Consider the following 25778-nt stretch of genomic DNA (forward strand, 5'->3'; position numbering starts at 1 on the left):
ATTAATATTTTTGTATTACTTCATTTTTTTTTAATTTGCACCATTCAGTAATAATCATATTTGATTTTTTAAAAGGGAAATCAACAAATGCTTGTATTTGTATTTATGTAAGTTTTTTATTCTGTGTTTAAATATATTTTACATTGTGAATGGATTTTTTTAAATTAATCTCACCAGAGAGTGTATAATATATGTCTTACATTTTTATATTGTGTATAAATTGGGTAATATGACTTTTCTATACCAACACTGTCAAGCAACATCTCTAAGCTTTTTATACTCTTGGTGTATGTAGCACATGCTACTATTCCCGAGCTAGATGCATCTTGAGATATAGCTGGCTCAGCATAAACATGTATCTGCATCTTTTCTTCAGTTGCATTGTATACCTGCCCTTCTTAATGTAAATCTGTCCTGTTCTGCATTATTCTCATATAATCACCATATATGTTTTTGTTAGATGCTGCTCATCACTTTCAGATCATACATACCTTTCCCCATACAATGTCACTTTTATCATCCCATTTAATAAACACGTCCTGATCCCTTCCTCTAGTGAATGGTGGATAAGGTTCTGTTTCGTTTCCTGCAATCGCTGGATCCTAAAAAATTGTAAATACATAAATTCACTGATACATGAAACAGTGCCATAATTAATTCCTTTACGTATAGATTTTATACAGTAAAATATTAAGCAATTGGAACATCATTCAATGGTAACCACACATGAGCAGTTCATATTAGCATGGAGCAATACATCCTGCTTCCCATTTGTTCACTGAGGACACAATGATGGTTTGCGATTCCCATTAAGTTTTGGATTGGCAAACTGGGATATTGCCAGTGGGCCCCAATCCCCTCTAGCCAGGCCTGGAAAAAGGTTGGTGGGGGCCCAGGGGCAATGAAGTTGTGGGGGTTCCCACTACTAAAATTTCTGGGAAACACCTCTGAGCATCCCCCTCCCCACAAAAACCCACACATGAACTAACTACTAGTATGGGACAGTGTGCCAGAGCAGCAGACGCGGGTTGCCCAAGGTCAGTATCTTGCAGGATTTCACTGCACTATCCTGTGAGACTGACTGCTGTAGATGGCAGAGCTCCTCAGCCTAGTCACCCAAGGGGGACTACTCCACTTCAAACAGCAGTGTGTTGGATCCCAGAGATGAATGCCCCTGTCGCCCCCTTTGTTAATCTCACTCTGCCTCTGCCTAGCAAGCAGAGTAGATCTAAATGCAGTGGTATCATTGTGTCTAGCACTGGGTCTGTTTGGAAATGCACCAGGCATATTTTTATCATATTAATTCATTCTAATTAATTTTTGTAATACTAATTAATGTTTTAATCAGACACAGCCAGAATAACAGCAGCATAAAGTTGGGCAGCATTAAAATCTTGAGTCATATGATCTTGGAGATTTCATTACCAGTGTCTAAATAGTCACTGGTGCTGACTAAATACAAACAGAGAGTTTGCCCCAACACATCACATCATGTGACCTGTAACACTGATAAAGACTGTCAGTCTTTCAATTCTTCCCCAGAGTTAGGAGTCTATTTACTGAACATTGAAAACAGATAAAGTGGAGACAGCTAAAGTACCAGCAGATTAGTTTATAGCTGTCATTTTTCAAACACAGGGGGAGATGTATTAAGCCTTGAAAAGTGATAAAGTGGAGAGAGATAAAGTACCAGCCAATCAGCTCCTAGCTGCCATGCTACAGGCTGTGTTTGAAAAATGTCAGTTAGGAAGTGGTTGGTACTTTATCTCCATCCACTTTATTCCTCTCCAAGGCTTAGTACATCTCCCCCACCCAGCCTGTTACATGACAGTTAGAAGCTGATTGGCTGATAATTTATCTCTCTCTACTTTAACTCTATCCAATGCTTAGTAAATAGACCCACTGATAAGTGATCAGAAAAGTTCTCTTATCTCCAGGAATCATGCACGCCTACCCCTTGTATTGAAATTGAAGGAGTGGCATTGAACAGCCAATCCATATTGTATACAGTAAACTGGTATCATTAATTTTTGCACATACTGTATATACAGTATTATACAATACAGTACTATTAGATCTTAAAAAAGTACCAAAATAAAAAGCAAGAAATAAGAAAAAAATAAAGCTGTCATACTTTTTGCTACAGTATATGAAATATGAAGGTGTGGTTGTTGAAGCTATCTATCTTTATGCTTAAGGAGTTATAATTGTGCACTGTTATTACTGTGGGTTCTATTTTGTAAACAAAATTAAGTCTTTTTTACCAACCTTTTTGCTGGATAAAAATTTTAATTTCATCTCTTACTATTTAGAATAAAGAAAGGTGCGGAGTAATCACTGAATTCTCCACCTTTTGTTTTCTCTAATAACAGTGCTGCAGTCCACATTGGTTTCTATGGGATCCCCATAGGTTACTGTGGGTACATAAACTCATCTCAGGATGGTGTTATGTGCACCATCAGCAGAGATAACCAGGAAGAGACCATTTTCTTCCTGCTTTCTCCCATGTTGCATTGCACCCCTTGTGCCCTTAAGCTAGGGTGCGCATACACACAGGGCACATCTATCGTCTCTGCCAAAGACAACACTTACCAGGGCAGACCTTTACTGCTAGGTCTGTCCTGACACCCAAAAATTAAATATGGAAATAAAAGCAAAGCGAAAATTGCCTATATTTTTATGCCACTTTTTGCTTTCCTTTTTAAAGACAGCCATATATACATAACTAAATATGAGATTAATTTATAATTCATTTCTAAACCAGATTACTTTGGTGTGGAGATACTGTAACCAGTTATTTGAAGTTGGAGTTTTGTTAAAATAACATTACTACAATTCTAAACTAATCTACAAATATTCACAAACGTCATACCAGCATGATGATAACTCGCATTCCATCTAATCTGATACTATCAAATATTTCAGGAAGTCTTGCAAAATCTTTGCCCAAAGTGAAGTCCATTTGTCTCTCCATGTAATCAATGTCAGCATACTGTACATCCTAAGAGAAAAAAATACACACTTAGTGCACAGTAAAACATTATTTGCATGAGGCAAGGCTTATTTAATGGGGGAAAAACACCTTATTTTACATCATACAGTGACTCCAGAAGTTTTGGCACCCATCATGGACATTACCTAAAAAAATATATTAAATAAACCACACATGCAATGAGTGATATGTTAGCCATAAATAATGTAGTAAGCTGCAAAGGTTTTATTTTCCAATTGTGCTTTTCTATTGTAACATGATTTTTTTTTAAAAACATAGGTTCCACATATATTGCCACCCCCATTATTAATATTTGGTGGTCTTCCCTGGCATGAATAACATCACGGAGACACTTTTTGTTATACTGAACAAGGTTGGAGAACACTTGTTGAGCGATCTTGGACTACTCCTCCATGTAGAACATTTCCAGTTCCTTGATATCCTTCGGTCAACACTTGTGGGCTGTTTTATATACACCACAGGTTTTCAAAAGGGACACTGAGTAGACCATTGCAAAACTTTAATTTTGTGTTGCTGCAACCATTTCTGTGAGGATTTTAATGTGGGTTTGTAATCCCTTATTTTACTGAAAAATCCACCAAAAGCCAAATTGCAACCTTCTTACAGAAGCGGTAAAACTTTGACCTAGAATCTCCTAGTACAGAGTGGAATTCACTACTCTAATGATTTTCACGAGTCCCTGGTTCAGTAGAATGTGTATGTATACATGTGTGTATACTAGTCATTAGGTTTTGTGCCCGATTCAGAATCAGGTCCATTATGTGAAACATATCACTAGACTAAGAATTATTGTAAAAGACCGAAATAACAGCTACAGTAAATCTTAAGGGTTATCAATTCTGAAATATAAAAGACTAGTAACAAAACAGAATAGCAATAGAATAGTGATTTAATCGATGATAAAATTACCAGCATATTCTACCATATGCAATAACACGCCCACAAATGCCAATTAAATGATCCTTAGCCCATAAATATATAACTTTCATATTAAATCTGTCATTTGCCAGATTAAAGCATCTGTCCCCCCCACACTTAACCAACGCAGTATCTTTTAGCCAATCCCTGGCTAATGACCAGGCCTTGTTTTGCTCCTTACAACTCATTATCACGTCAATCCCTTCCCTGCACTGGGAGTCAGTAGCTTGGGGAGTACACACTTTGTCCGCGCACTCTGCTCCCACTCCACATGACAGAGATGGGACAGACCAGAGCTGGGGTTTTTTTCAAATGCACAAAATACAGTATACTAGACCCGTTCTCCACCCCTACTTTTTTTCTAAAAACATAATATAGTGCCTACTGTATGTGTCCATAGATTATAGTCCCAATCATGCCAATACAGATGTGTCATCATACTGTACATCTAGCCTCAATATACCATGAAGCACATAGGTCCCATAGGACTCTGCTAGTGTTGGGTGTCTTTTTTTATGAAAATGCATCTTAGTCACAATGTGATGTGATCTGAATGCACCATAAAACTGTGCTGATTACTTTGATACTGTATGTGACACTTATATCTGTGTATGACTGAGGCTCTGAATCTGTATACAAAGTGCTATGATGCAGTGGACCTAGTTTTTCTTTATGCCAAGTTCTGTTGTGCTTCACATAAAGACTCAGTCACACACAGTTATACAAGTAGAGATGAGCGATTCGGATTTTGAGAAATCCGTATCACCCAGAACTTCCCCTATCTGGGGCAGTCGAGCCCGGGGCTCGGATAAGCCCTGTCTTCCTGGAGCCCTGCCTGAGCCGAACCCTGGAGATCCCACTGTCGGGACTAGCGTGTTTGCCTGGGGTGCCGATTTCAAAAGTCAATAAGGCTGACCGCTGATTGGCTGAGAGAGCCGTCTGTCACAGCTCTCAGCCAATTAGCATGTCCCCATAGACTTTAATAGGGGGAAATATGGTGGCCCGCACCACTCTGACACCACTGTCCGCACTGCCGACACCTCCGCCTGCATTTCCAATGACACCACCGGCATTGCCAACACCCCCACACTGCCGGCACTCCCACACTGATGATACCACCAGCAATCCCGCGCTGCTGACATCCCTGCCTTTGAGGATACCAACCGAACCCCCGCACTGCTGACTCAGTCAGCATCCTTACACTGCTGACATACCCCAGCACTGAGGACACCGCTGGCACTATTGCATTGCTGACAGTGTTGGCACCACTGCACTGAGGACAACAACACTTCTGCAATGCCGACACTACTAGCACCCAGCAGTACTAACACCACCAGCAACCCCGTACTGAGGATACTGCAGACACTGCCGGCACCCCTGGCAATGAGGACACCCCTGACACCCCCACACTGCCTACACAGCCAGCAGTACCACTCCACCAGCAATTCCGCATCAAGGACACTGCCGGCACCCCCACACTGAGGACACATTCATCATTGCCGACACTGCCAGCACCCCAGCAGTGCAGACACCGCCGGCTTCCCCACACTGAGGACACTGCAAGCATTGCCGACAACCCAGCAGTAAGGATATCCCAGGCCCCCTCACACTGCCGACAAAGCGAGAATTGCCAACACCACCAGCAACTCTGCACTAAGGACACCACCATCACTGCCGACACCACCAGCACCCCAGCAGTATGGACACTGCTGGCAACACACAATTATGACTCTACCAGTACCCCTGCACTTCTGACACTCCAACACTGAGGACAACACTGGCATCTCCTGTCACAGTAAGTCCCCTATTGGTGTATCCACCCTACACTGTATCCTGAATTGTTTTCTGACCCACACTGTATCTCGCACTATATCCAACCCGCACTGTATCCAAACAACACTGTATCCAACTGCACTGTATCCCCATTATATTTAACCAGCAATGTATCCAGCACTGTATCCAACCCAACCCTAACTCTATTCGACCCACAGTGTATCCCGCACTGTATTGAACCCACACTGTATACAACCTGCACTTTTTCTTACCTGCACTGTATCCAACCCACACTGTATCAAACCTGCACTGTTTCCAACCCACACTGTATCCAACCCACACTGTATACAACCTGCACTGTTTCCAACCTGAACTGTATCCAACCAGTAATGTGTCCCGCACTGTATCCAACCTACACTGTATCCAACCTACACTGTTTCCAACCCACACTGTATCCAACCTGCACTGTTTCCAACCCACACTATGAAACCAGTAATATATCCCGCACTGTATCCAACCCACACAGTATTCAACCAGCACTGTAGCCAACCCACACTGTATCCAACACTGAAGCCAACCTGTCCTGTATCCCGCACTGTATCCAACCCACACTGTATCTGACCCTCACTGTATCCAACCCACACTGTATACCGCACATTAGTCAGCTAGGCTTTGGCCAATATTAGAGAAAACAATATTGTGAGCTGTAAGATCGTCAAAATTGAGTGGAAATTACTGGAAATTAATGTTATTGAGGTTAATAATACTGTAGGGACAAAAAAACTGTGCCAAATTAAGTGATTTTAACTTTTTTTGTACATTTTTGAAAAAATCTAAATCCAAATCCAAAGCCGGCCAAAGAATTAGAACCAAATCAGGTAAAAATGGCCCGGCACACATCTCTATATACAATTGTTGAATATCAAATTGCACAGTCTCCTGGTGCATTCTAATCGCATTGCATAGCAAATAAGGTGCAATTTCTGAAAAAAAAGACCTGGGGCGCTGAGAAGGACTGTTTGGTGCAACTGTAGTAATGATGAATGAGGGCACATCTGTAGACACAAAATAATAACCAGGTACGTCTACACATATGCCATCCAAGTGTATTAGCCCTGTGTCACAACAATAAATATAGCCATATGTCCTCATTACAGGAGTGGTCGGAGTCCCATTTTTATATAGAAAGCAACTTGCTCCTAAACGTATGCAATACACAGGATATCCTTTTTCCCAGCAGGTGTACTAAATAGTGTCTGTGGTTTAGAAACAGGGATAGCAGGGGCAAACTTAGGGGGTTTTCCTGTTCCCAGAAACCCCCCTCCACACCCTGTTGAGTAGCTGCTGCTATTAATCACTAGGGCCACCTTAGACTTCTTCCATTTATCCATCCACTTATAAGTAAATCGAGGCTGCAGTTACTGTCTATCCAAGATAAAAACTGAAACAGACATCTAGTTGTCTAAGCATTTGATTATTTTATGTATTTATACAACTGACATATATGACAGTAGCACAGTATGTGAGAATGATGGAATGCATGGCATTAGCATGTGGTGGTGTGTGTATTTGTATAGAAATTAATTGGTATATTACTTGCAGTATGTGGTTGAAAATGTACAGCATTTAAAATAATCATTATTTTAGTGTGCTGAAGTAGTATGGGGTGGTGGTGTTAATGTGATGTGCTCCACTATACCTTCAATATGGGGGCCATCTAAAGGTATGGGACATTGTAATCATGTCAGCAAAACCTTTGATTGCCCCTGGTTAGCATCTGCAACAACTACTTTGCTCCTGGAGACACAGTTGTGACTCCAATTTGCACAGCAACATTTTATTAAGCATTAGTGGGTGGGGCATGAAGCAAATCATTAAAAGTACCACTAAACTCACCATATGTACATCTTGTATCTCATTAATATAGTCCTGTCCCACAGATGAAATAATAGTCTAATATTCTGAACTCCTCTCATCAAAATATGTTAATGAGACAATTTTTAGTAAAAACTATAAACATTTGAAGCATTTGCAGAAAAACCAAGTACAACTTATATTTACCCAAACCTTTGGTCATTCTTGATTGACCCTTATTATATGATATGCAAATGTCTGATAAATATCCTACTCTGGAAGGCGAACTACCTACAACCCACATTGCCATGCCAAAAAGAGCCACTGCATGTGCTTGTGTGGTGCTAGAAATGGCTATGCACATGATTTTTCCACCATTTTAATTAGTTTTATGTATGTCTATTTTTTATTGTTTTAATATATTTGGTTATTCCTTTCTATCCATGAATCAGAATAATGACTTACATATGGTATTTGTGCTGCCACCATATCATGATACACTTGTTCAATCTCACTTGCATTTTTGTAGCCATAGCGACATAACTGGAATCCAAGGGACCAATAAGCTGGCATAACAGGGCGACCTATAAGCTGATATGAAAAGAGAACCAATTAGAACATGATAGGGTTCAAGTGGTGCCACTATTGTGAATAATAACAATCTTACTTTAGTATACTGCTGGACAACATTCTCTGGTGTTGGACCAAGTACAACAAAAAAGTCTAAAATTCCACCAATTGTACGATATGTTAGAGCTGGGGTTGGCTGCAGTGTTACATCTGAAATGGAAAAGAACATCCAGAAAAAAGTTGGTGAGGAAAAAAAACATCATATTTCCATATTGTGATTGTCAGCAGTTGAGCATTAAAGAGTACCTATGCCTACATGCAGTGAAAGCACAAATTTTAAGCCTGACTCACACACAATGCCAATGTTCATGAAGATGGGTGTTTTCATGATCTACTTGGATCTCTCTTCGCAACCATGGAGCTCCTTCCTATACGAAGGAGCAGGGCTCCAGAAACCAGCACCATTTCAAGATGTTGGTCATGCAGGCAGACCCCGAAAACTTTCACTTTTCAGAGTTTGCTGAATACTAGACGGCCCCATCGGCCCCTTAATAAAGAATGGGCTTTTGCTTAAAATATGTGGAAACTAGTCTGTCTGCATTTGTAAAAGGTCTTTTAAGGATGCTGAATATATATTATGTAGAAATGCTTTCAGCAAATGGTTTAACAGTGACTGAGGTAGCAGATACACTTTAGCCACACATTGCTGCATACTGTGTGTAAACAAGCTCACTAGTGCTGTAGTTCTCAATTAATAACACAAAGGCGGACATGCTGACTAGGATGTACTACTGCTTATGGTAAAATATGACAATTTGTGCTTTGCAAGCCCATAATAAAAGCATACGCATACTGTAGGTTTACCGTTACTATCACGCCACATTCCTCACACTGCGCAAATCTACTCAATGTTGCCCCCTTTCTAACAAACCACACTCACTGTCTAGTGAAGCCCACAGATTCCACGGTAAACTCAAAAGTAGGATGTATTATACTCTCTTAGCAAACTCAATGTTTTCTGTCACAAAATATTAGCAACTACAAATACAATTTAGTCTTTCATTTAGTCCCTTGTAATTTTTTATTTGTCACAGACAGTAATTTAACAACATCACATTATTGGTAAAGCTCTGAATATATCACAGAAATAACTGACAATGATCCAAAATGACTCCTGACCAATAGATGTTCAGGACCTTTGGAATAAGGATAACATTTGATACATTGAAACAAAAACATGCTACAGTACTACCATATATTGTAACTAATTATATTAGCAGGTGTATCTGTAAGTGATACTGAACTTACCCATAGCATTGCTGTTAAGCAGGAATACTCCATGAGCATTGCCATCATCTTCAAGTCCCATGTAAAAGGGGTGCAATCCATATGCATTTTCTTTGTACTGTAAAGGGATGCATCAAATGATCAATCAACATTAAATGTACAATATGCTAAACCGCCACATGTGTAAGTCTGCAGAACATCCTAATATCATTAACATGAGAAATGAACCAAATAAAATCTTGTTCCCCTTGTCTATCCATTGTCAGACAGTGGTGTAAAGGACCATCCAGGAAACCTACTGTGACTTTTTTTCAAAATAAAAAATATTAATAACTACAAACATACCCACTTACGCTGCCAAATGCAATTTACATATGTGTTTGGCTAGAGGAAGAATTGTTACAGATTCAGAAAGAACATCTTTTTAAATGCCTCTAAGTACATGCCAAACACATATGAATAAGATATGTGAAATGATTATTACTATATTAACCAGTGTTTTTTAAATCAAAACATTATCACCAGTGGGTTGGATACATTAGGTTGCAGCATTAGGCTGCAGCTCACTGTGGATCCCCTGGTAACTTTAGCAGGCAGAATAGGCCTACATTTATCTACATATATAAAGCCAAATCTTTAAGTTTGTACATGATTATCCATATTGTACACAAAGCATCTTACAAAAATTATATTTAGTATGCATTCCATTGTAAAATACTTTGTATATACTGCCAATTGTTGGAAGCTATATGACATTTTATTTTAAATTCATAAGTGCCCAGATTATGGAAGAGAAGAGCTATTATTAAAATGATATAGTACATGTTGGATTGTAGGTTTAAAAAAAAAATGCTATGTTTTATTCTGGCATTTTATCATTGTCCCTTTTTTAAAACATGTAGTAAGTAAGACATAGGGACCTATTCATCAAGTTTAACAGATCTGTTAAACATGTGGTAACACTAGCTTCTGCTTATATTAAGTAATACCTCTTTTACACATGTATGCCCAGGCAAAAATCCTGCTCTAACATGGGTCTATCAACCCGGCTTTATCCTAGGTCTCAGCCTGAGACAACCTTTCACACTACACCTTGGACGGGAAACTCCCAGATCAAATGCGTTCACACAGAACCTGGGTCTGCCCTGGAATTCAATGTTTCATTTAAAGGGGCCACTTTTTGGTTGCTGGTGCTAATGCTAGCCCACTGTGTCTCCTTCTGCATCTGCCTACTGTTGCCGCAGCTGTCCCACTGGTGCAGCTACTGGCCCATTTTATCTCCTTCTGCATCAGCACCAATGACTGGTGCTGCAGGTGCCACACTGGGTGTCCTGCTGCATCTCCTCACTTAGGCATTTGCTGCATGTGCTCCCCTGTCATCTGGTCTGGTGTCTGCAGTTGATGTCATCTGCAGGCACATAAAACAGCCAATCAAACACTTTTGTGAAAAACTCAAGTCTAAAAACCTGGGTCGCATATATTCACACAACAGACAACCTGAGCTGCTTCTGGAAAACCACCTGGTACCAAGCAGGACAATGGATCCAAGTCACCTCACCCGAGTTGGGTTTGTTTACATATAGCCAAGATCTATGTTGAGCTGCCAGCCCCAGCAAAACCCCAGGTATGTGGTGTACATGTGAAAAGGGTATAAGGGGCACATTCATTAATAGGGGTCCCGATGTGGCCTGCCCATAATCAACTAAGGGAACTGATAAGGAATAGACTGGGCCCCACAGTTTTACTAGTTACACAAATCTGTAATTTAATACCATCATTGCTGTAACTTTTTTTTGTTAAATATTTTATCTCATAACCTAGCACATTTTTATGTGTGTGAAATGTGTTTATACTACCAATTAGAACTGTAAAATAAAAACATTGAGAAATAAAAATTGTAAACAGGAAAACTTAAACTATGATAGACACAGGATTGCTCTAAATAAGGAAAATTAGAAATACTAGGTTTAGAAAGGAAATATCCTTCCATTACTCAGCCATGTGTTGATGGATACTGTTATGTGTTTACTCTGACCATAAAGTGACATCGGTTTATGAGAAAATTTCATACTGGCTTTCAAGGAAGGCTACATGTCTAAAAATGTTGTACAGGTAATGACATGAAATTTCAGCACATGGCATATTCTGCAATCACAGAAACATCAGGAATAATGTCTTCCAATGACATCTCCATTGCTGTCAACTGGGATGTCTGCTCGGTATTATATCACAAAGGAAATGCCCTTCTGACTTCTGAAAAGACCTGGACTTAAATTGCATTTCTCACTTTTAACACATTTGACAATTTATTTATAGCTAAAAGTTATGTGTGCTTTGCAGTGCATGTGAACTCATCCCTAAGACACAGCTCAAAGTAAATCTCAATCAATCAAGTTCTTTACAAAATGTAAATAGTAAAAGGTAGAGAATTATAGAAATTAGTATGTCTATAAAACAATTTGCACACAGGGAATGTGGGCTGTAATGCCAGGATGTGCAATGCCCATGAATGTCAAAATATTTTAATTCGAAAAAAGAATGAAAGAAAAAATAAAGTTAAATACAAAAAAGACGGGGGATGAACAGCTCTAATATTGGGGGTCATTCTGAGTTGATCTCTTGCTAGCTATTTTTAGCAGCCGTGCAAACGCATAATCACCGCCCACGGGGGAGTGTGTTTTCGCTTTGCAAGTGTGCAAACGCGTGTGCAGCCGAGCAGGACGATAAAGTTTTTTGCCGTTTCTGAGTAGCTCTGGACTTACTCAGCCCTTGCGATCACTTCAGTCTTTTTGGTCCCGGAATTGATGTCAGACACCCACCCAGTAAACACCTGGACACGCCGGCATTTTTCTAAACACTCCCTGAAAACGGTCAGTTGACTACCATAAACGCCCTCTTCCTGTCTATCTCCTTGCGATAGGCTGTGCGAATGGATTCTTCTTTAAATCCATTGCCCAGCAATGAACCACTTTGTACCCGTACGAAGCACGTGCACATTGCGGTGCATACACGTGCAGTAGTAACCTGTTCGCTGCGCTGTGAAAAACGGCAGCAAGCGATCAACTCGGAATGACCTCCATTATGCAATGAATAAATGATTTATAAACCCAACCACCAGGTGATCTATTAGCAATAAAATTTTATTAAACAATTTAGAAAAATAAAGTTTCAAAATGCATACTGTATGTATGAAATAATAATGCAGTATACATAGACATTCCACATATAAACCAGCACACAACCATGTAATAGCAAGTATTCAATGCATAATTTAATCCAGATTAAAGTGCAATGTGCAGCATGATGGCAGTAGATTTAACAGTATAATACTGATCATCATTTCAGACGGCAGCTCCAACAGCTGTTTCGGTGCAACAGCACATTCTTCATAGGAAACGCCATATATATGAAATAATAATAATAATAATAGTAATAATAAATATGACTTGGTTAAAATGAATCATAATTTATTACAATAATATATAAAACTTTAAAAGATGCATAATCTTAGTGATAATAATATGTGGACATCTCGCAGATTTAGAACCAAAAGTATTTGGAGTATATAATAGTCCAAACAGTAGTCAGTACTTTCCAAGTGATATTATCTGGAATATTAGCAAAGGAAACAATACTACCAGCTTGGTGGAGAGTTTGGAAATCCATCTCTGAAAACTAGCAAGTTCTTGCAGTGGCTGTAAATGGACAGCAAATGTAGAAAATTGCTGGCAGATTCAATAGCCATGGATAGAAGTAAAGGTCCAGTGTCCAGAGAGTCCAAATGGTGTGTCCACTTAACGAGTTTCATTGTGATTAGTGTCCACAACTTCTTCAGAAGCATATGTATATATCTTATATTGTACTGAAGAAATTGTAGGCACTTGCCACGACAACATGAGATTATGCAGCTTTTAGAGTTTTATATATTGCAATAAAAGCTGAATAATTTCAACAAAGGCATATTTATTAATATTTCACACATATGCAATTTAAACTTTATTTTTCTTAATAATTTTTTATATTTGTATTGCTAATAGATCACCTGATGGTTGGGTTAATTAATAATTTATTCATTGCACAATTGTAGCGCTGTTCATCCTCTTTTTTTGTGTTTATCTATTTGTATTAGCACCCTCCAATTGAATTAGCTGCTTTTGTTCTAGACAGCATCAACCTGGTCAATTTATTTTTAGTTAAAGTCAAATACATATTACAAATTATTACACTTGCATTTGTGAGGAAACTTTTTTAGCCAAGCTTCTGGTAGCATTGTTTCTTCTAGTAGTATGCAATACAAAAGAGTTATTATCTCCCCTTGATGAGAGAACTTATAAGGAAAAGTATGAGTCTGGTTCTGCATGCAATGTCACAAACAGCCATACACAGGGAGCCATCCCAATATGATTATAATGTTCTGTGATCATACTCATCTCAGTATACTGTAGTATTAAGTTTAGGTAGCCCATTGGCTGGGAAGAGAGCACAATGTGGCGATAAGTATAAGGAGCTGTGAAGAACCAAGAAGATGTGAGGCTGTTGGATGTCCTGCATGCTGAATGAGACAGAGGACAGTAGTAGACAGGAGGGCTACTTGTCCCTAAACAGAAAGTGTGATTACAGAGATTGGTAGAGAAGGGAATATCAGGTGCCAAAAAAGGATCTAGCAGCCTCAGTGAGCACTAGATATATATTGTTTTAAGACAATGTTATTGTGCTTTAAAGTTCCCGATAAATAACATTTAGTAATCTTCCAAGTCTTTGTTATTGTATATGTGCGCCTTTACATTGTGAGTCTCATATAAAGTATTAAGAGAAGAAAACTACCAAGGTAATTAGCCCGGTGCCAATGAAATGAGATGCTTAACATTTAAGCTGCTGACTAAAGGGATAGTTAGTCCCTGAGAAGTGAAAGACTATAGAATATATATACAGCACTAATAAATGGATATGGAATAAAACATGATTTAATTTACATATAAAAAAATTGTTGAGACAAAATACACATTTAATATCAAGTTAAAATCAATCTGCTGTGCTTGCCCTATCATTTTAACTTGATATTAAATGTGTATTTTGTTGCAACAATTTTTTTATATGTAAATTAAGTCATGTTTTATTCCATATCCAGTTATTAGCGCTGTATATATATTCTCTAGTCTCTCATATAAAGTTGTTCATGTGCATTTTTTTTGGTACAAAATACATATTTTCATACAGCACATGCTCACATACAATTCTTACTCTTCCATCTGTATGATGATATGATCACATATTGCACTTAAAACTCACCTCGAGAGATGCAATGGGGGAAGTAAGAGGTGGATTACAATACAAATGCATATATGCCAATATGAGGGACTATATATTGTGGGTCCGCAACCATAAGTGTATAATATGAACTGATGAGGATGATGATGATGATGATGATGATGATGATGATCTGAAGACACTTCTGAATGGCTGAATGCATCTTGATTCCTCCAATTGATAGTATATAAATTATAAGTGAGGCAGCTGCAGTCTATTTATATTAGTAACTGATAACTATATTTGTTTTGCAGCAAAAAAAAAATCCCATTTCAAATTTTGAAGGGGAAGACAATGGATGTTTAAATTGGTTTAATCTTAAAGAATACTTTTTTTTATTTACATCTATATAATTTCTTAAAGGCTTTATCCAACCTGGCACATATATTATGGTTCTCTACTGGCTTACACCTGCTGCATATGTTATTCTTGCCATGCCAATACATAATTCTGCTCAAATTTTTTTTCATGCTTCTACTATTCATTATCTACCATTGAGCTACTCCTGTAGCAATATACATATAACAATAAATGGGATTGATTCATATTCATTGAGAGGGGAAGTCCTAGGCAGCCAAATATGAAATAAGGGTCTAATCTTGGTTATCTTTAACATCCATTATTCCTGATATCGCTAAAATTATATTCTCCAAATATCACTCCAAATATCACTATAAGAAATCACCACTGGGGAACAGTTATGCAGGAAAAAAATATATTTTATCTTGATTATAATTGTTCTGGAACCCACCATGTGTTCTGCAAATAACAGCAATTATACAACCATTATAGCATTTAAATTTCTATAATGGAATGTTAAGGAACAGAAAGGGTAATTTATTTTTCTCATTCGACCTATTATGGTACAATGAGTTCAACTGAATCTCTCTGCCATGCTGCCCAAGAATTGTTCACTGATCTGATAGAATGAGCCCTCATATGGTAAGGAACAGATTTTTCCACAGCAGTATGCCAAATCAGCAAAGCTATACATTTACCAATTGTTTGTTTTAAGGCACAACAATCTCTTTTGAAAGTATAATGAAAGACCAAAACATAATGTGTTAACAAAACTTTTGTGGCCTACTGACAGCTCTGCAAAGACCTCAAAACATCCAGTAACTGAGGTGAATGAGGAGCATTATCTTACTAGATGGATTGTTCCCAAAGTAGTTTGAGATGACACTTAGAAAGCACCTTATGCTGAAAAAAGGTTTTTGTTCATTAAAAAAAATTCCCCTGTAAGACACTTCAAATCTAGTAAATAAAGTGGTTCAACTAGAGAATGTTGTAAAGCTGTAAATACAAAAATCAGTATTTCAGTTTAAATTAGAGTACACTGAGCACTGCAAATGATGACTGCAAATTCCCACGCTGCAAAAATGTCTAAACCTCTGTGATAGTTTCTTCTGGAAGAAGACAGACAGAGCAGAAAGCTGAACCTTGCAAAAATAGGAGCAGCTGAGCCACCTGGAAAATAATAGGCAACTTCTTCTCACACCATGAGACACAAGTATACCAGACCATATGAAAATGACATATCAAAACAGGTTTGCCAGCTCTCGACCACTTTGCCATAGAACCACTTTTTCTTAAGGATGTGGTTTCCACTGTCACACTATTACAGTCAAATACAATAAGTATAACTAGGATGGATTTAAAGCATTTACCTCTGTATTACTCATGTGCAAGGTCTATACAGCGCAATAGCAGTACTGGCAGTACCAAATCCGACAGGGGAAATTGATCCTACATTGGGAATGGAAGGCGACAGGAGGAGATACTGGGAATATTTCCTCCTTGGCCCACTCTGGTGCTCTAACAGCCAAACGACAGGTGCTGCTGTCTCGCATTGCTAACAGTAAATTACTGGGCTGTTTTTGTTGCCTAGATGAAAAATACAGAGTTTCTACATGATGGTGATCATGAGAAGGGAGTAGAAAATAAATTGTAAATAATTTTCATAGTACCAAGGTTCAAATTGAGCCACTATACCCCTTGACTTGCTGTCTTCCAATGGATTAAGATAAAATAATTTTACATAAGTATAAAAATCATGTTATGGAAAAATGTACTAAATTCAGTAAAACAGAGAAATCAACACAGCTATTGGCTGAGTACTTTTATATAGGCTATAGTAATCCAAAGGGAGTTTTAATATTCACAATCATGTATGGAAGTTGGTGCATTATCCCAAATAATAAACAAGTTATGCTGATAAACACTTCAGAACTCACCAATTATAAGCAATATCCTCTGAATATTCTGTTATACAGATATTATTTAAAGGAGTTTATTCAAATATCAAACTTAGTTGTGTATTATATGCATACTTAATCATGAAGGTTCCCTTTGAACTCTGGATATGCTGTTTTTATTGTACTACTTACTCCAGGGGGCTGGTCTTTGGCAAAATATCCCCAGGTGTGCCAGTTGAGGTCAAGACGGAATGTTTGGTGTTCAGTCTCTCCAAGTCCATATATATAAGATGAGGGCAGTAGATTTGAAATCTGAATGAACATGTCTGAGAAGGTGAATCCGGGAACTTGAGAATTCCAGCTGTAAAATAAAAGAAATTCATGCAAATTGAATGGTAATGTTTTTTCTAAGTTGTCATACAGTTATGGTTTTGTTGTTGAATTAATATTTTTTTTAGCAGGAAAAACTAAGCAGAACCCTGCAACTTTGTGAGTAATTGCAATGCCAATGCATGTCAGGTATCCACTATTCTGATACCCAAAAACTGGAATAATTTGGCCATGATGTTGTCACATCATGAAGTCATTGTAGTCCATGACCAATCACAGACATGTGGGGGAGTGGCTTTGTAGCCATTCCATCACCGTCACTACTGGCTAGACCCACTGCTGACACGTCGTGGACACACCAGAAACACCCCCCACTGATGTGCCAGACCCCCAGGATCCCACGCTGACATGCCTGACCCGCCAGACCCGCCACTGACCCCCAGGACCCCACATTGACGCACATATTCTGTTATCTGGAAAAATCCTGTATTTGGAATGCTCCTGGTCCCGAGCATTCTGGATAAGGGATACTAAACCTGTAATTGACAAGTTGCAAATACTTGGCATGCATGTTATTGGTGACCATTATATTTCCATGAAGAATGACATAGTAAGGAAGATGTATCATTCTAAACACTTAAAAACACTTTAATAGAGGTTATGTGAAAGCAGCAAAAACAGTGAGGTTGGTCAGTGTTTTATATAAATAAACCCAGTTTCTAGCGTAAGGAGCTCATCATATCTGTTCAGTTATTACACTGCTCAAAGATCATGAAACCAATATGCTAAGGACTCTACAGTATATCACTGAAGAGGGCTTATTCAAATTTGCAAAGGAATCTGCTAATAAATAAAAATACAGAAAGGTCTGTGTGATTGGCAGAGATACCAATGCTTCTGACACCATTGCTGAACTGGATGGCACTTGCCATCATTGTTGCCCAAAATCTAAAATGTAATCATTTCTGCAGAGGTACCTGTATGATTATATAAAATAAACTATAGAAGATAATTACATATTACTCTTAGACTATACTGTTTAATAACATTATTATTATTATTGTTGTTATTATTATTATTATTATTATAATTATTCTTATTAATATCACAATCTACAACAATGGGTGCAAACCTAATTTGGGTGACACTGCAGTACTATTTGGTGCCAGATACTGTATAAAATTATATGGATACATCTGCTGGACTGGGTAGCATATATAACTACTAGCACTAGGGTTTTTATTTTTACTCTTTCGTCACCCACTTTCCCATCTCTCTCACCTGTATTCCCCTCTCTCTTCTCCCTTTCCTTTCCAATCTCTTTCAATCTGCCAGCCAATCGGCTCCTAACTGCCATGTCACAGACTGTGTTTGAAAAATGACAGTTAGGATCTGATTGGCTGGTACTTTATCTCCATTGACTTTATCTCCATCCAAGGCTTAGTAAATAGACCAAGTCCCATCTGAACAGCATATCAACTCCATTACATTGTTAGCTAGTATGTAATATATGAGCATATCTGGTTGGTATAATAATTATATTGACAGGTCTGTTGGACATCTGTGCAAATGTGGCTGGTATAGAATGTAGACACTACTATTGGACTGGTACATATTTAAACATATGGAAAACTTTGCTAACTTCTACTGTATATAATTATATGATTACATTTGTCTAAAATGTGCCTGATGTGTGTCTAGAAGAGCCTCACTTCTGTCTCTACTCATTCAGATTTTTTATGATGTACTGTTTAAAAACACTCAACTGTACATATTATTCATATTGAATACACTAGCATTGTTACGTAATATGTTTGCTACATATTTTGAAGCTACTATGATGTGACATCTGTCATTCAATATTTCCAGTTGGCAATAAAAAATCCCATGCCCTTATGTGTGCAGAGAGAATTCATTCCTACCATAGTAATTCCACAAATTGATGAAAACAAATAAACAGTATACGGTACTTCAAGAGACTTATGTGTTATCATAACATCAAGCACTTTGCATTATGAGTACATTGTAGCTGTTTATATATTATTACTGTAAACCAACAAAGATTACTTACATGACTGTCCCAGTGCTTCTCCTTCTAATTTGAATTCCAAAAGGATTATTAACAACCTGAACATCGTACAGTCGCTCTTGTTCTGTACTTGATGGACTGTTTGGGGTATTTATAGGTACTGGAACTTCATACCGTTTATTGTTAGGATCATATATCTATGTATGAAAATATTATTTATTAGACACATGTACACTGTGTGTACTAATTAAAACAACAATTAACAACAGGATGGCCAGGGTAGTCCCCAAGGTGCCCCTATATACATACTGCTATATACATAGTTACATCAACAGCGTAGGAAGGTATAGTGACATACAGTATGGTAAATGGGGATTTTGTGTGGCACAAAATATTTTTTATTTCCACTTACTGTACTTTGAATTTTTCATCTGTTCATGACTAACATAACCAATAATATATTTTAAAATAGTACACATACTCCACAATCATTAACTATGTTGCACTGCAATGAATGCAGAGCAGTTAACTATATTTGGCTCCATCCAGCCCCTCCGTTAGACATCATTCACCTCTCTTCTCTGTGCAACAAATAACTCAGATTTTTTTGCATTAATAAACTAATATATAGTATATTCAGTTACTGAATTGCTGAAGTGTCACTGTTCATTTCAAAATGCAGGACCCTAGTACAGTATTGGGGGGATTCTCTGGGTCGCGGGGTTCCCTGGACCTGCCGTGGCTGGGCACCCCCGGGGCACCGCAATCTAACATTTATTTCAATACACTATGGCACTTATAGTTTGTTTTATATATATGTAACACTTTCACATCAATTTCTTTCACTCTTCACATTACTTACACATGCAGCAGTAGCTGCTCCTACCCACATAACTCTTTGTTTGTATCACTCTTGCGGTGCCCTGGGGTTGCCTGGCTGGGTGGCTTTGGGGTGTCCTGCCCGCCGGACCTGAACCCCTGTAGTTAGTCTTAGGGACGTACCCAATGAGAGGCTACCATGGTGCGGTGGGTAAGCTCATAGCCCTGGCCAGGAATATGCTAAACGCCTCTGGTTATTACAGGTTTAGCTAGTGTGAGACAGTGCACCTGCTACTTTTTCCCTCTGTATTATGGGGGTAATTCCAAGTTGATCGCAGCAGGAAATTTTTTAGCAGTTGGGCAAAAACATGTGCACTGCAGGGGAGGCAGATATAACATGTGCAGAGAGAGTTAGATTTGGGTGGGTTATTTTGTTTCTGTGCAGAGTAAATACTGGATGCTTTATTTTTACACTGCAATTTAGATTGCAGATTGAACTCACCACACCCAAATCTAACTCTCTCTGCAAATGTTATATCTGCCTCTCCTGCAGTGCACATGGTTTTGCCCAACTGCTAAAAAATTTCCTGCTGCGATCAACTTGGAATTACCCTCTATATCCATTCTACCTGCTAAGTGCCTTAAGGGCCTAATTCAGACCTGATCACTGTTGTGCGAAATTGAACAGTGGGCGATTATCGAATGACTTCACATGCATATGCACCACAATGTACAGGCGTGACCCAAACAACGTCAGAATTGTGTGAAAATTTCAATCACTAGGAATATGCAAGGTGATTGACAGGGGGGTCATTCCGAGTTGTTCGCTCGTTGCCGATTTTCGCAACAGAGCGATTAAGGCAAAAATGCGCATGCGCATGGTACGCAGTGCGCATGCGCTAAGTATTTTAGCACAAAACTTAGTAGATTTACTCACGTCCGAACGAAGAATTTCCATCGTTGAAGTGATCGGAGTGTGATTGACAGGAAGTGGGTGTTTCTGGGCGGAAACTGACCATTTTCTGGGAGTGTGCGGAAAAACGCAGGCGTGCCAGGATAAAACGCGGTAGTGTCTGGAGAAACAGGGGAGTGGCTGGCTGAACGCAGGGCGTGTTTGTGATGTCAAACCAGGAACGAAACGGGCTGAGCTGATCACAGTGTAGGAGTAAGTCTCGAGCTACTCAGAATCTGCTAAGAATTTTCTATTCGCAATTCTGCTAATCTTTCGTTCGCAATTCTGCTAAGCTAAGATACACTCCCAGAGGGCAGCGGCCTAGCGTGTGCATTACTGCTAAAATCTGCTAGCGAGCGAACAACTCAGAATGATCCCCAGGAAGCGGACGTTTGGGGGTAGTAACTGGCCATTTTCTGGGAGTGTCAGGTGAAGCACAGGCATTCCCAAGCATTTTCTGGGAGGGTGTGATGTCAGCTCCCACCCCAAACAGCCTGTTTAAATTGCACTGTAGGAGTAAGTCCTGGGCTACGCACAGATTGCACAGACTGGAAAAATCATTTGATGGTGAGTGAGTTGAGAACGGATTTGCAGATGTCCACTGTCTGGCAAGTTTTTGGCATGGCTTACGCATACATTCACACACTTGCACGGGGCTGGTTTTCACTCTCTATGGGTGGAGACTATCTGATCGCAGACCTCTGCAAATTTGCAGAGGAGCGATCAGGTCTGAATTAGGCCCTAAGTCCTATCTAAATAATAATAAAAATAATAATAATAATAATACTTCATCTATATGATATGTGGCATTTAAAGACATGGTAAAATAAAAAAAAATCACATGCAATAACCATATTGACAAAGTAAAAAAATTGATTATGTATAATGTGTCTGAAATCTGTTTTTCTGAATAATCATGTTTTTACCTTAAATTGGACCATATTATTTTCATGATACACAACAGATAAATGAAGGTTTTCTATTGGCGGAGATATGTCATAACGTGAAAATGGCTGCGCGTTTTGTAGATTTGCTGTGATGCCCGTAGCTGTGATTTGTACATTGTTGGCATTATAACCAAAAGTGCTTGGATAGAAGCAGAATGGTACTCCAGCATTATCAGCCTGTAAAACAAAGCAAAAAATAGCAAAACATTATTTGTGTGTTGTAGTTGACATACACAATGATGATGATGGCGACGACGTTAGTTAGCACTAGCTAACCACATGTAATTGGCTTTATGGTAATGTCCTGCTAATGCTGATAGGTGCTTTCTTTGTGGTTCATGTATGTATTGTTGTTCTGACTTTTTAAAGCATTTTTTTTCAGACATACAGTAAGTTAGAACTATATGTTGTACACAAGAGGTTTATTGAACTTTATTGAAACCTAAAAGCAAATATATATTTTGGAAGCAAAATAAATGTGTGTAAGTTTTATGACTAACGTAGTACACCTGATGTACTGTATTTGCTGCTGACAGTTACAGCTTTGCATATGCATGCAATTGTGGCTTTTTTTAAATGAATGGATTTTGGGGTCTATTCATCACTTCATTTTTATAAAGCAGGCAAAAATTTGCATTTTCACGTACTTTTGTCCAACTTAAGTGTCTGGGTCATTCTTGAAACTAGTAACGCAGGAGACATCACTGATCCCAGTATAATTTCCACAGACCACATACTTTATTATGGGGATGTTGAAATCACGTAATTTTTTAAGTTCCAAAAGAGCAATTTTTTTCACAACTTGATGGCATACAGTACCTGGTAGTCTTCAGGAAAGATAGCGTTGCAGGGACACTGACAGGCAGTACAGGGTAGAGGGCTACAGGAGGTATGGGCTGCAAGGATACAGTAGCTGCAGGAGGGAAGTTTGTAGGGACAGTGTCTGCAGTAGGTACAGGGGAAAAGGTTGAAGGTGGTAAGGGGGAGAAATCTATAGGAACAATGAGCAAATGCAGGAGGGAGAGGACTGCTGAGACACCGGGCAGCTGCAGGAGGGAGAGGACTTCTGAGACACTGGGCAGCTGCAGGAGGGAGAGGACTGCTGAGACACTGGGCAGCTGCAGGAGGGAGAGGACTGCTGAGACACTGGGCAGCTGCAGGAGGGAGAGGACTGCTGAGACACTGGGCAGCTGCAGGAGGGAGAGGACTGCTGAGACAATGGGCGGCTACAGGAGGGAGAGAGCTGCAGGAACACTGGGAAGCTGCAGGAGGGAGAGGACTGCTGAGACACTGGACAGCTGCAGGAGGTAGAGGACTGATGAGACACTGGGCAGCTGCAGGAGGGAGAGAGCTGCGGGTACACAGGGGATCATTCCAAGTTGATCGCTCACTAGCTATTTTTTGCAGCACTGCGATCAGATAGTCGCCGCCTATAGGGGAGTGTATTTTTGCTTTCAAGTGTGCGAACGCTTCTGCAGCTGAGCGGTACAAAAAAGTTTTGTGCAGTTTCTGAGTAGGTCTGAACTTACTCAGCTGCTGCGATCACTTCAGCCTGTCCGGTCCCGGAATTGACGTCAGACACCCGCCCAGCAAATGCTTGGACACGTGTGCGTTTTTCCAACCACTCCCTGAAAACAGTCAGTTGACACCCATAAATGCCTTCTTCCTGTCAATCTTCTTGCGATCGGCTGTGCGAATGGATGCTCCGTTAATTACATCACCCAGCACCAAACCGCTTTGTACCCGTACGACGCACCTGCGCAATGCGGTGCATATGCATGCACAGTTTTGCAGAGTTTTGACCTGATTGCAGTGCTGCAAAAAAATAGTTAGCATGCGATCAGGTCAGAATAACCCCCACAGAGTGGCTGCAGGAGGGAGGTGACTGCTGAGAAACTGGGCAGCTGCAGGAAGGAGAGAGCTGCGGGAACAATGGGCAGCTGCAGGAGGGAGAGGACTGCTGAGACACCGGGCAGCTGCATGACGGAGAGGACTGCTGAGACACTGGGCAGCTGCATGACGGAGAGGACTGCTGAGACACTGGGCAGCTGCAAGAAGTAGAGGACTGTTGAGACACTGGGCAGCTGCAGGAGGGAGAGGACTGCTGAGACACTGGGCAACTGCAGGAAGTAAAGGACTGCTGAGACACTGGGCAGCTGCAGGAGGGAGAGGCTGTGGGAATATATATTACATACTGTACAGTATATGTCATTTTTTTAAAGGAGCATACATAGGGGCAGATGTATTAACCTGGAGAAGGCATAAAGAAGTGATAAACCAGTGATATGTGCAAGGTGATAAAGGCACCAGCCAATCAGCTCCAGTATGTAAATGAACAGTTAGGATCTGATTGGCTGGTGCCTTTATCACCTTGCGCATATCACTGGTTTATCACTTCCTTATGCCTTCTCCAGGTTAATACATCTACCCCATAGTTTGGAAAAAAGCATGTGAATATCAATGAAGCAGAAGGTGAAGTGTCTCACATTTCAGAAAAGCTGTCTCCAATAAAGTGCAGCTTTCCAGAAGTGATATTTTAGTCATAGAGGAATGCTCAATGGCTCTGCTTTTTTTATAATTTGCTCTTAATGAGTTCAAAACTAATTTACCACTAATTATATTTTATTCATCATGAATAGGCCCATTTAGTTTTGTTATACAGTAGCTATATTCCACTATTGTATTAGTAATTATACCTATGCTGTTCTTTGTCTTCCTATTTTTTGATATAGTGTAATTGTAGATACCTGAACTATATATTAAAAAAAAAATAATAATAAATAAACCAATTAATGTAGTAGCTGGAGAAACTATTTATTCCAATTCAACATATAAGAGATTGAAATGCAACAGAATGAACATGGAATTAACAGAGCTGAAAGTGAAAATTAAATAAGTATTATTATTAAGCTTTATTTACAGTGATCCACAGCACTTTACAGGGGAAAACAACAAGACAGTACAATAAGTAGTTAGGTTAATGGAGAGGGCTGGAGTATGGATATGGAATATAACACCTGGAAATGGTAAATAAGTAGAAATAATAAATAAAACGAGATCTTTAAACTCTCTCTATGACAAAATTGTTGATAGGGAAATTTATTAGTACAGTAGTTCATAGTAATTCCCTAAATTTATGTAATAAAGTACATACACTCCTCCAGATGCATCCACGTCTTTCACAAGATTCTTGACTTGAGTTTTCATCAGGATGACAGTCAAATCTGTTATTTTCACTGAATTCCAGAGTATATGATTCTCCAAACAATAGATGAAGAGCTGTTATATGTGCAATCTGTAGTGGTGAGAGCATAACAAGCACATTTTGTTATTTTCTAAAAAGTACAAAGGAAGGGTGTTGGTAAAAAAAGATTGCTATTGTTTATTTTGGGATCGGTATGAGATCATGGCACATGGGATCCTGATGCTCAAAATACCGATGTTGGGATCCCGCTGATAAAAAAGCCAAAGGGGTGGGTAAGTGGTGTTCTCCCCTCGCACCACCCTCCATAACCCTAACCCTCCCTACCCGCAGCCTAATCCTAACCTTCCCCTTAGTGCCTAATCCTAACCACCCCTTTAGTGCCTAATCCTAACCACCCCCTGGAGGTGCCTAAACCTAACCCCCCATCCACACTGACTGAACCTAACCCTCACCCAGTAGCCTAACCCTAACCCCCTGAGGGGGGTGTCTAACCCTAACCACCACTCCTCACAGCCTAACCTTAACCACCCAGAACACAGACTAACCCTAACCCCCTGGAACGCAGATTAAACCTAA

At 39.4% G+C, this 25778-nt stretch overlaps 1 protein-coding gene across 1 annotated transcript in view; it reads right to left on the reverse strand.

Annotated features, from left to right (window-relative positions):
• Positions 1-25778, reverse strand: part of LOC134909378 (maltase-glucoamylase-like) — a 395541-nt gene that overhangs the window by 59458 nt on the left and 310305 nt on the right. Inside the window, exons 70-78 of the mRNA XM_063916182.1 lie at positions 25152-25292; positions 21977-22174; positions 19322-19476; positions 17113-17281; positions 9437-9533; positions 8226-8338; positions 8024-8149; positions 2873-3001; positions 492-602 (exon numbers count right to left, since the gene is read on the reverse strand). Coding sequence (XP_063772252.1) covers positions 492-602; positions 2873-3001; positions 8024-8149; positions 8226-8338; positions 9437-9533; positions 17113-17281; positions 19322-19476; positions 21977-22174; positions 25152-25292 — 1239 coding nt within the window. The remainder of the gene's footprint in view (positions 1-491; positions 603-2872; positions 3002-8023; positions 8150-8225; positions 8339-9436; positions 9534-17112; positions 17282-19321; positions 19477-21976; positions 22175-25151; positions 25293-25778) is intronic.

Source organism: Pseudophryne corroboree, chromosome 4, assembly GCF_028390025.1.
Source record: "Pseudophryne corroboree isolate aPseCor3 chromosome 4, aPseCor3.hap2, whole genome shotgun sequence".
NCBI classification, from domain to species: domain Eukaryota; kingdom Metazoa; phylum Chordata; class Amphibia; order Anura; family Myobatrachidae; genus Pseudophryne; species Pseudophryne corroboree.